This window comes from Xiphias gladius, chromosome 11 (genome assembly GCF_016859285.1).
Source record: "Xiphias gladius isolate SHS-SW01 ecotype Sanya breed wild chromosome 11, ASM1685928v1, whole genome shotgun sequence".
NCBI lineage: Eukaryota > Metazoa > Chordata > Actinopteri > Istiophoriformes > Xiphiidae > Xiphias > Xiphias gladius.
The window spans coordinates 5,879,105-5,891,545 of NC_053410.1; the positions used below are offsets into that span (position 1 = coordinate 5,879,105).

Sequence of the window (12,441 nt, forward strand, 5' to 3'; positions counted from 1 at the left end):
TGAGCATGCAGCGCCATGGATTTTGCGGCTGTATTCCTGAATGTCTTTGAGTGTGCGTGCGTATTTACGCTTAAATTTTCCCTCGCGTGTTCATGTGCACGGCTGCGGGTTCTGTGTGCGCGCCTCCATGCGTGTACGCATTATCTCACCACATTGGCTTGCCTGGCCTCCTCTATGTAGTGCGTGGTGATAATGACAGACACCTTCCCCGTCTTCACAATCTCCACGAGATGCTGCCAGATCCTAGAAATGAGAAGAAACAAAACAAATTGCATAACACTTGACCCACTCGCTAATAGAGTTTTTCCTAAAATCTCAGTCTGAAAAAAGCTCACAGCTTTGCCAGCAGCCGTTTTGCTCGCCAGCCGTGTGATCTGACGAGGCTTTGTGGTGCAATTACACAATGACATTGGAGCGACACACTGGGGGAGTGCAGTGTGCTTTCGAAAAAAGGCTTCTGACTTGCTTTTCTATAACAACGTGCATAAATGTTCATGTGGAGTTCGTCCCTACAAAACCTTTCCCGGTTGACAATTGGACGTGTTGAAGCCACTGTGTTTCCAAGCTGCTGACATGGAGCATGTTAGATGGATAAATGTAATTTAAAATTATTATATCTTTAGCAAAAGAATGGTAAAAAATAAGGTATAACACACTATAATGTAGCTGTAAGCAGATATAAATGTTTATTAATGTATTTAGCTATAACACCTCCTGTCGACACTGCCGCACAAACAGTTACTGAATGACAACGTAGTGTAAAACATCTTTTCAAGGAAGACGTTATAATTGTTGACAAAGACAAAGTACATTAATAAACACTTGTTTAAATCGTCCTTATATCTGCTTACAACTACATTATAGTGTGTTAGAAATGATTTATGTTTATATACTGCTATTTAATGCTTAATAGGGGGACTCATTGTAAAGTGTTACCCAACCAATAAAGCTTGAAAGAAATACACATAGTGAGTAATGAATGGAAACAGGGTGTTTATCAATTGAAAACTTTTGATTACTTGTATGTAAATGGTCATTCTGCCGTGATAAAGGATTGAAAGGTCAGCATCAAATTTTCCTTCGTGGACATTGCTGTTCTTCGACCGTTTGACGAGACGTTCACGCGGAAACTCTAATCCAATGACGTTGGAGAGCGCTGGTGAATATCTGCCATTTTTAAACCGAGTGGTTTTAATTCCCTTTTCTCACGCCAGCCATTTTGAACTTTTGCCAAATACAACAGAGAGCATTTACACTCGAGGGAATTACAGAGAGAGTAATCGTGGCTCCTTGCTAGTACAGCCAGGCAACATGTTGATATAATATCAATATTTTGATATAAAAGATTTTATCTACACTTCAGTGATGCACTTTTCTGCGCTTGACAAATGTCTTCGTAATGTCTGGCTAATGGGTTTTTACAAGACATCCAATCACTCTGGCCTAGTTTAGAATAAATAAAAAAATGTAAGAGCAGTGTCACTGCTTCAAACACTAACGAGCACCTTCATCACGTTTTCCGTCACTCTTTACTGTGAACTACAAATTCATAAGCAAAAAAATGCCATGAAAAATACCCAGGCCTATACATTTCCGATATTCAATTTGCATATCTCTCTTTACATGGGGGCAACAATGAATGCCAAGAGGTCATATTTATCGTGGTTGATTATGAGGCCCTTTATTTATGTTGCTAAGTATATAGATTTATGAAAAACCATGTACAAGACTTCATGTGAGGCATGAAAGGGAAAACTAGTTAACTAATTAATAGCGATACTGATTTTGCCAGATTTTGATATCAGATTTTACTATATCCCTTTAAATGAATGTAAATCTAGTGTCTGCCTCGGGTCTACTGTTTTATTAGGGGACGTGTGAAATAATAAAAGTTTTGTATGATCTTGGTAAACAACAGGGCTTTACTTTTCCAAGGGTGACATAAGTGTGTGTGTGTGTGTGTGTGTGTGTGTGTGTGTGTGTGCGTCTGTGTGTGTGTTATAGTACATACTTAGCCCTGAGCACAGGGTCCACTCCGACGGTTGGCTCGTCCAGGATGAGCAGCCCTGGATTCTGAAGCAGAGCTGCGCCGAGAGACACCCTGCGCTTCTGGCCCCCACTGCCAGAAACACGCGAGAAGACAAGCGTGAAAACAAAAAGACGTTCCTGATTGTTGTGTAACTGATAATCCGCCGAAAGTAGCAGAGACAAAACCTGCAAGACGAACCTGCCTGACAACACGGAGGAAAATAGCAAGACCTGAGCTTGGGGGATGTCGGGAGAAAGGGTCATTTTGACAGTCTGATCCTATTTTGATGATATTACCTACAAGAGAGTTTTATCCAGGGGTTGCAGCTAAGTAACACGACAGGCTGTTACACCACAGATGATGTAAATATTGCATGAGCTGCCATTGAAAACTGGTTTGAAGATCCTCTTTGGGAACAGAGGGGTCTTTGTAATGAATCAGGGATGTGAATCATGATTTGTAACAAGAGATGCTGCCACTCTCTATGATCTCTCTGCCTGGGAGGTTGCAAACAACATTGTCAGTTTCCTCTCCACTGACATAAAGGATAAAGTAAAAATTACAAAAATAACTTAATGGTTAAAGCAGGGATCCACCAGAAATATTTGGTGAAATACCAAATACTATTTATAATTTGTATTGCTTGTTTCCTTTTATGGCTTGAGAACAGGGCCGAACAGGGCTCTGTGGGAATAATGAAAATGGGAGTAGCAGATGGAGGTGGAGGTTCATCTGGATGGAAAGTTTTTCCTCCAAAACAGAGCAGCTGCAAGCTGCCAGAGATCAAATCAACAGGAAGTCTACAGAGAGGTGCTCAACGAGGCTCTGCAGAAATCATCATTTGTTCAATGGGACGATAAACACATTGAATATTGTAAACTGAGCCGCAAAAGAGGTGGGGCTGAATTTAGAGGGAGAGGTCTGGCTTCTGAAGACGATTACATCCTTACGTCACAAAGGTTAGCTAGGTGCTGATGCCCAGCTGGCTGTTTTATCGAATGCTGCGCAAAGATCACCTGCAGCGAAATTTGCGCCGCGCCGCACGGACACAGTCATTAAAAAATAGCGGAACTTAAGGTGAGCGGTTGCTTGCGGCATGAATTTGGCGATATGATGCACAATGAAACAGACTCCCATTCAGTCTGCTATGGTCTCTGACGACACGTCTTTCTGGGGAAGCTCAAACTCGACGCGTTTTAAACTCATCCTGTCCGTCACATCACACCTGGTTTTACCTGAGATTTCGGACCAGGCTGTGCTTCTGAGGTAGATCCAGGAAGTCGATGAGGAAGTCCATGCGTGCCTGGGTTTCCTTCGACCTCAGACCGTGGATTCGGCCAAAGAAGGTCAGGGTGTCGCTGATGGTGAACTCGTTGTACAACGCCAGGTCCTGCGCAACATGAAGGCAACCGTGTTTCAAAAGACTGTGCGTGGGAGCGGATGTTATATTCTTTAGCTTGAAACTCGTATTTGATGCTCTCATTTCTTAAGTTACTGCAGCTTTTCGGTCCCCACATGGATCTCCACCGTGTATCTGACCTTAAGCCACGAAGATGCCAGTAACTAACAGATAGAAAAATCAAATAACTTGCAAAGCCTTCCTCACCTCGCTGATACATGTTTGGCTTCCATTGTTCAGATCCCTACAATTATAAGACATCTCCGTCCACACTTGTACCAACGCAATACCTAATTTCCTTACCAATACCAGAACGATACTTTTGTTTGATACCTCACTCTAAGGAATAAAAACACGTTTCTCTACAACCCCCCTTTTTTCAGATGAGACAAGAACACAAACTTCTCATTTGCACAAGCAACAGAATAGAAACTCTCATTTCTTGTTTTCTGTCTGCTTATGATTGTTTTTTTTCCGTTAATGTCGTGTACTATTCGTTTGGTCTCTTTATGGCTTAACAAACTTGCAACCCCATCTCTATATTTATGTTTAAATCTCCATAAAAAAATCGATCAGAAAAGAATCTGTAAGTGTTTGATCCCAGCTTTCAGCTTTCTAACACATTTCGAGGTTTGCTACCCAGCCCTAGTCTTTTGTTATAATTCCCGTCCTTCCTTTGGTGATAAATGGATTGGTAAAATATCCATTGTCAAAAAAAAAATCAAAAAGGTCTAATAAGAAATCAATGAATTCTTGGTTTAACCCACAGCGCAATACTGGTACATAACAAAAACTCACAATAACAACATTTTCATTAAGCACAGCACAGCACAGCTCAAATACAACTATGATATTTCAACTGAAGATAAACACAGTGAACTTACTAAGTTAGTATCTGTTTTACTTGGCTGTTAATTATGCATATCTGCATCCGCACTGCTGCTTTCTGAGCACTTATTCAGAGACCTTTGACTTTGCACTCTTTTAGCACTGCTATAGCTGAAAAGATTTACTGTCTGGATTTCCGGAGTAAAACATATTTAATCTTGAAGGATTGAGTGCTTAAATAATACTCCATATTTAGATTTTTTTCCATAATAAAAAATAACTAGGACGTATTATAGACTGCTCGCCTTTCTGTTCGAGTCAAAGAACTGCAAGATCAGACGGCTGCAAACTGGGGAAAAGGTGAGGTGTCACATTTCTCCCTCTCCGGGTCACAGATCACTCCCTACAGGGACGAATGTGACGCTCAGGGTTACACACAGGAGGACACATGCCATGTGTCTTATCAGCCTCATCAGATATCCATTCTGACAGTAATGAGACGCACTCAGGTGCGGGTCACTGACTGCAACTGAGGCTAAATTAGATGGGCCTTCGAGCCAGCCACGTGATCTGCCGGTCGGTCCCTGATGTGAATGTCAGGGGGGAGAATTTTCCTCGCAAAACACACGTGCTTAAAAAACCTTCCCCCGGACAAACTAAAGGTTTAATCGTAGAGCTGAGTGACTGTGTAGCTGGACTTAATGCTGACAAAGCGCTGTGAAGAACCGGACTGGGAAGCTGCAAGTTTTTAAAAAAGAAAAATTTAAGACTATTTAGGACCTTTTCAACTCTACTTAAACGTAAATTGAATGTGAGATCAGTTAAGCAACAAAATAGAGAGAGAAAGATTTCTGACAGAACATAGAGCCAAGAAAAACAACAACATGAATCCTGTTTACAGGAAATAATGTCCTCCTGTCAGGTTAAAGGCACATGAGTACATAAGTATGTTGCAATGGGTTCATATATACCAACAAGAGCTGGAATGCTTTTATGCAGGTATAATTACATGGTTTGTGTCCATGCAATACATACACATTCACACACACCTTTAAGATGTGTTACGATTTTAAGATGTGTTGTTTACCTGTGGCATGTATCCGACCATCTTCCCCGGCACGTCATGACCAGGAAATGCGGGCGGCTTCCCCAACACGGTGATGTGACCCCGCGAGATTTTCAGAGTGCCCACGATGCACTTCAGCAGCGTGGTCTTCCCGCATCCGCTGGGGCCCAAAAGACCATAACTGCAACACAGAGTCACAGGGTGTTTCAGGTAAAACTCCAAGCATCTCTGTTAGATTCTACATCTGGCAGCATGTCAGCACGAAGCGTTTAAATGCAGTGATTTTGCTGTGATGGCGGCTGGCGCACTCTCCCCTCTGGCACATGAACGCGCCGTCACAGCTCTGACTGGATCAGTTCAGTCGTTGAGTAAGTGAACTGAATGAAGATTAGTGGACCGTGTCCGAGAAACTGCAGCTTCTGTACACATAATAGTCAGGCATGGAAGGACTTCAGAGGGAGAGATGATGTCTATGTAAGCACCTAAAGATAACCAGATGACTACATTAGATAAAACCCAACAGTGAGCGCAGGCAGTGTAACAGAGTCACAGTGCGTACCGGTGCTTTTTCAGAGGAACTGCAGTTAGATTGCGTAAGCTAGTGTCAAACAAAACAAAACAAAACAGCAGAAGTTTACACTATGCCACCATGTGCTACATTCATGAAAATCTGTTGGAAAACAAAACCTTTTCTACTTTTTCTCTCTATTTCCACCAACTTTTTACGACTCTAAAAATCCACTGTTCGCTACCTGCTCGGCAACAAACGGCGGACGGACAACGTTAGCGGTTAGCTGGTGAACACGATGAAGCATTTAGCAGCAAAAGAGCCAGCTGCTTCCCTCAGGAGTTAGTGGAGTCAAAAACAGAAATAAAAGGGGAGGGAATATTGTACTTAGATTCGTTAGGTGGTCAGAAACACATCTCTAAATTGTTGCTAATGTTGGCCTGTAACTATTAGATGTGTACGTAAGCGACTGTTTGCTAACGCTTTCGCCATAACAACTTTACAAAGTCATATCATCTCGGTGTTTTTTTACACCTTGTTTCCATTGACCCTAGTGGCCAAAAAAATCTTTTATCAAAGGTTTAACTATGGAGCTTGATCTGGCAGGCGATCATCTTAGCTTAGCTTAGCTTAGCTTAGCTTAGCATAAAGACTGGAAGGAAGGGAAACAGCTAGCCTGTCACTGTCCAAAGTTCAAAAAGCCACCTACCGGCACCTCTTCTTTACATATCACGTTTCTGCAGGGCTACACAAACTGAAATTGAAAAAACTAAATGTTGTGGTTTCAGAGAGAGTTAAGTAGCGTTGTTTCTTCACACCCAGCCATTCTCACGTGCCCCGGATTTGCTCACCGAGAAGTCGTTACGGCACGTTACCCCCGGTTAAAGCCAAACCTCGTGGTTTTTACATGTCTGTTTCTGTACAGATTAAACATATAAGATACAACGTGTTAGTTGTGGTGAGCATAAGAGGTGCTGGTAGTGGTACTTTTTTAACTCTGGAGAGAGCCAGTCTAGAGCCAGTTTATGCTAAGCTAAGCTAACTGTCTCCTGCCTGCAGCTCTTGTTCATTACACGCAAACATGAGAGTGGCATCGATCTTCTTATCTAACTCTCAGCAACACAGTGAATAAGTGTATTTCATAAAATGCCAGACCATTCCTTTAAACAATCCCTTGACTGTTGTCTTGCATTGCCTCCACAATAGTTGCTTCTTGTCAAAACCGGCAGATTAAAGAAATGTCAGCTTCAAGAGGAAACCTTTCCTCATTGAGTCCGAGGCACTGACTGGATTTTTTATGTTTATTTTTTAATGGCTTTGAAAGCTTACATTTTACCCGGCTGTATCATGACATGAAATCATGTTGTCAAAATGTTTCCGCCTATCCACATGAATGGGAAAAATATAAAAAACAACAAAATGGGAGAATTCAATGTGAGACGTAGTTTTTTCTTTCTTTCTTTCTTTTTTTTTTTTTTTTTTACAGCTATTTAATGGCCTTTTCCTTTCCTTTTGTTCTTCTTTAAAGTAGATTCCTCTGTTCAGTCGTGGCAGAAAACCACCATTGGTGGCAGTGAGGTAAAAAATTCTCAAGTACATATCAAACTAAATGAAAAAAAAGAAAGCAGATCCACATGTGACATACTTCTTAGTAGCACTTCATGCATTCCGGGTGCAATCACTATTGTCGCCCAGCACATATCTGAACTGTGCTGGGAGAGCTTGTTCAGATGCATCGTTTCCCTGAAGTTTGTGCGGGAAAAAACAAACGGTCGGACGGGCGAAAAACTGTTTCCCGACTCGCGCTTCTGTTATTGCCCGTTTCTCCCAGGAGCGCAGGTACGTGTGAGATAGGAGATCCTGTCCGTTGTTTACCCACATAGACCCTCTCTAATGAAGCTCTAGGGCAGAGAGACGGCGGGGGCGGATGACAGACAACTACCTGAAAAACAGAAGGTGAGCCCCCCCCCCTCCCAGCAGCTGGACTGTCATTGGGATGGCATACTTTAAATTTCTTTGTAACGACGTCTCAATTCTAAAAAAAAAAACCATTAAGGTGACTGAATTTTCCTGTTTCTGCTTTAAGGAGCTAAACAAAGGGATTTTTTTTTTGGGGGGGGGGTTAAACCTGACTGTCCTGCGGGACAATGAGATCTTGGCAACTGATCAGCCAGCCGATACGTGACAAAGGAGAAGGCCGGGGTAGTAGGGGTGGTTCCAGCCAGGTCCCGGACCCCTCGCCCAGGAATGCTGGCCTCCTTTGCACGTCGAGAACACCGACTGCTGACTTGCTCGTGCCTTCGAGGAGTGAAAGTGGAGGCGGGAGGCTTTAAAACCTCTTACACGATCTCTCAACGCAGTTTTAGTCCCCGAAAGCAACTGTCACTGAATATCAAGCACGGGAATGGGTGAAGCGAAACTCTCCTTTGAAGCTGGGTTGGGTTTTGACAAACAGATAGAGAGACAGAGTCAAAACAAACGGCCTGAGATCGCAGCCATGGCGGTGCACGCGCCACTCACATGTGTCCTTGTGGTACAGTCAGGTTGAGATTGCTGAGCACCTTGAGTTTGCCGTATGACCGGCACACGTCCCGGCACTGGATCGCGAAATCCCCCTGTCCAGCGGGCGGAGGAGCCTCCAAGTCCGCCTTCATGCTCTCCTCCTTCAGCTGGAAGAGAGAGAGAGAGAGAGAACACACTCGGTTGGACGTCAGCCGCAATCCCCGAGGCCGTCTTTTCGGATTTCACCGAAAACGCGAGAAAAAATAAAAAAAAAAAAATAAAAAATCGCATGACAAGAGGACCCACCGGGCCCCCGTTATTTACTGCATGTGCGTTACCTGAGGGCTCGTGATGAGGAGGGCAAAAGGAAAGCGTATGTTTCCTTGCCACTGAGGGTGAAATACGGTTTGCGGGACCGAATGAACGTGTGGGGAGGAAACAGCGAGTTAAATAAGGTTATCGACCTGGCAAAAGTGTCACTCGAAATGCTGTGCGACCGGCTTTTCGCATTCATAATGTGCTAGATGCCCAAACTGGCCTGTTGTGATCCACTAAATATGCAACTTTAAACCAAACGGGCAACGGACATTGGACAGTGGTGAGATAACACTGTCACTGCATCGTCTCATCTTTGTGATGTGGCTTTGCGGGGGCCGGACAGAGAGCTTCACCGAACCGTACCAGAAACGCGTCTTTTAACTGGCCGCAGTTTGTCTCACTCCCTGATGCGGCTCCACTGTCGTGCCACCATTTCTACAGTATCAACGATAAGAAGGGGCCAGACTTGTCTAGTCCCCCTCTTTGTTTATTTCTCGAATGACTTAGATTTGACACCTGTTTTTCCCCCCAGACGTCAAATCGCCGAGGCACTGGCCTCAGCCTCCGCCCGTGACGACCCGGTGTCAGCGGCCAGAATCAGCCTTAGGGGCCAAAGTATGTTTTTACGCACACAAGGAATCTGGGGAGGAGGACATTTCCATTCCTTCCCTATTTTGCGGCCCGTCTGCCGGGACGAGCCACCATACAAACAATCAATCAAACAATCAAACTCTTAGACAAGTGTGTAGCTTTTTTCCTCCTGTGTCGCTGTGATCATCGGCAAAACACAGGACAAACGCGCTGTATAATATCGCATCGTATCGCGTGGGTCACCACGAGGCCCCTCAACTCAGCGCGTGATTTATTGCACATCCCGTCCATTCCAGAAACACTTGGCCGAGTTCAGGTGACATCTCCTGTTCTTGTCGTCGCCACATCCAGCCGGTTTTGGTCGTACTGTAAAGGATTTGTGTTACACTGGCATCAAAAGACCCCAAACCGGAATGGGTTAAAAAAAAAGCCTATTTTCCATTACAAATTGCTAAATATTACACTTTTGGGAAAAAAACAATTTAACGCCGTCATGAATAAAAAAATAAAAAGTTGAAATTTCAGGCTCACTCTCGAGCAGCCGTTATTCCCGTTGCACTGAAACGGTATCACAGGGTGATGTAACGGAGCAGCATCTCCAACCTCAGTCCAACCATTCATACGACTCCACACGCGTTGCATGTAGGACTCGGACTGTAAACGGGACGCGTGTTCGAGCAGCGCTGGACGGTTCACCCCCGGGGGGGGGGGGGGCAGCGATGGGAACCGGCCTATCTAAAAGGCTTTTTAAAAGGCTTAACCCCAAGCGGCTGAGAGAGAAGGCAGTCACCAAGCCACTAAGGGAGGTGGCCAGATTAGTTCTCCTTTGTTTTGTTTTGTTTTTCAAGAATGCGAGTGGGGGAGAGAATCTGGTTTCCCCTTTGACCCGGGGGTCCGAGACTCCTGGGTCTCTCCTCTGACACAACGACACAGAGAAGCATCTCACTCATACTGTGATTATGCCTGGCGGTTCCTGTGCATCCCGTCGAGGCCCAGCAGACACATTATTTGGGTCGTAAGACAATCCTTTGCCCAGTAATCTCTAAGAACGGCCTCCTTTCACGGCCCCCCCACGGTCTCTGACTAACTCCCCGCTTTAATCCGGCCTCTCTCATTTTTCTAGCGAGGAGATTAGGGCGATTGCATTGCATAATCTGATGCATCGGGGTTGGCCTCACTTTTGGCACCGCAGCCTGCATCTGAGAAAAACGCACACCCAGACAGACATCGGCCTCCAGTCGACACGAATCAACCTGCGGAGGTGGCGGTCAGTTTAGACGAGCAGCTGATCCGGAGCCCAGTTAAAGATCCATCAGTCCCATCTGAGATCGCGCCGCCTCATCTACGAGCAAAACACCCTGACAGAGGGAATGTCAACTTGATGGCGGATAAGACAGCAGCGGAAGCAAACACTCACCCTGAGAGGAGCAGAAGACAAACAAAACAAAAAGAGAGGGAGAAGGGGAGAGGATGAGGAGCGGCCGATGAGCGTCTCCGCGGACTGGAGACTGAACGGCGTGAGAGCATGTGAACGTCGGAAGACACAAACATCTCAGTAAACGCGAAAGTGGAAGAACGGGTTTCGTTTCATCCGGGGGGCAGGAGGAGAACGGATGCTTCGCTCTGAAGAATACGCACCTCACTTACTCACACAGACACACACACACACACACACACACACACACATACATACACACAGACACACACACCCACAGAGAGAGAGAGAGAGAGAGAACCCCACGTTACCGAAAAAGAAAAAAACCAAACAAAACGATAGTTTCTCTTTAATCGCTTGATTTTTGAAGCCATTTTGGAAAAAAAAGACCAACAAGGTTTGGTGGCTGCAGCTTCGCACGTACTCGATGGTAACTTGACTTTCCCTGTTTTATGTCACAAGATTAACACCTCGAGATAAAGGAACCCGTCTGAAGACGTGACTTTGGGCTCCGGGAGCCTGCTGCTCTTACATTTCAAGTGCTTGGTTGTTTAGTCCAAAACACCCAATTGTTAGAGAGTCCACAATGGAAAAGGTCTTTAGTCGCGGTCCCACTCTGCCAACCCAAATCCGGTGGATGAGCAGGACCCCCGAGGGAAGAAAACAGCACGTTGTGCCTGTGCGGGTTCCTTCCCCTGATAACGATTTTCAAACTGCCCAACAAAGCCGCTCTTTTCATCCGCGCTCCGCTCCGCTCCGCCGGTCTGGAAGAATTCCCACCTTGCCCTGCCAAGTTGTCGCCGCCAGGTGGGGGGGGGGGCGGGCTTGACGGGCGCGTTCGGATCTCTCCGGATCTCGGCAGCCGACGAGGCGAGCGCGACTCGTTCCCCGAGCACACGCTGTTAAATCGTGGCCGCCGCCGGGCTATTTATAAGCCGAGCCTCGGTAGCCTACATCCACCGGCCGAGCGGCTGCTGCACTTTCGCTTCTCTCTCTCACATCGGCGTGTTGCACAGGATGTGGGCATTGCAGCACCGGTGCAGTGCGAGGTGCACGGCGCCCGTTTCCCCCCTCCTCCTTCCCCATTTGCTCAGACGACGAAGCTTATATTCCTTCCCTCTAAACTTTAATTTCTAGCGGAACATTGTGCCGTAGAGCAAAAACCGGACACCGCCGCGATCGCTGCGGCGACGTGCATCCTGCAGAGTTTTTTTCTCCATCTTGCTGCAGCAGGCAGCTGCAGGCACTGGGAAGGCCTGCTGGTCAGGGGAAGACTCGGTCCTGGGCGTTTTCTGCAGGGAAAGCATCCGAAATGAAAAGCATCTTACCCGCTCCTCCATCTCGGTGCATTCTGAAGGTCCGGCCGTCGCATCATCCCGACCGGCAGCCTCCGCAGCCATGGCAGCAGAGGAGGAGGGGGTGGGGGGGCGGATCGGGAGGCCGGCTGGGTCTCTGCGAAGAGAGACGGCGAGAGAGGAGGGGAGAGAGGGTGGGCTGGAAAGTCGGACGGTCTGTTTGCTTTTCTTTCCTATTAAAAACCGACTGTCCACAGCGACGACTTACTTAGAACATAGTGGATTTTAGTGGATTTGTTCACCCGTATAAACCAACCTCGGGCCACAGAGTGCCCCTATAGGGGGCTGCAGACCCCCTGAGCCAACCTGTTGCTGTAGGGGCTGGTGCTCCACTGCTAAAAAAAAAAAAGATCATTTTCGACATGTAATTTGACCTGCTAGGGGAAGGAAGCGAGACTGGCCTGGAAACA

At 46.0% G+C, this 12,441-nt stretch overlaps 1 protein-coding gene across 1 annotated transcript in view; it reads right to left on the reverse strand.

Moving 5' to 3' along the window:
• The window catches only part of abch1 (ATP-binding cassette, sub-family H, member 1), a 32,260-nt gene extending 20,177 nt beyond the window's left edge, over positions 1-12,083 (reverse strand). Inside the window, exons 1-6 of the mRNA XM_040139157.1 lie at positions 12,005-12,083; positions 8,351-8,499; positions 5,344-5,503; positions 3,265-3,419; positions 2,012-2,119; positions 150-243 (exon numbers count right to left, since the gene is read on the reverse strand). Coding sequence (XP_039995091.1) covers positions 150-243; positions 2,012-2,119; positions 3,265-3,419; positions 5,344-5,503; positions 8,351-8,499; positions 12,005-12,076 — 738 coding nt within the window. The 5' untranslated portion in view covers positions 12,077-12,083. The remainder of the gene's footprint in view (positions 1-149; positions 244-2,011; positions 2,120-3,264; positions 3,420-5,343; positions 5,504-8,350; positions 8,500-12,004) is intronic.
• Positions 12,084-12,441: the final 358 nt, after the last annotated feature.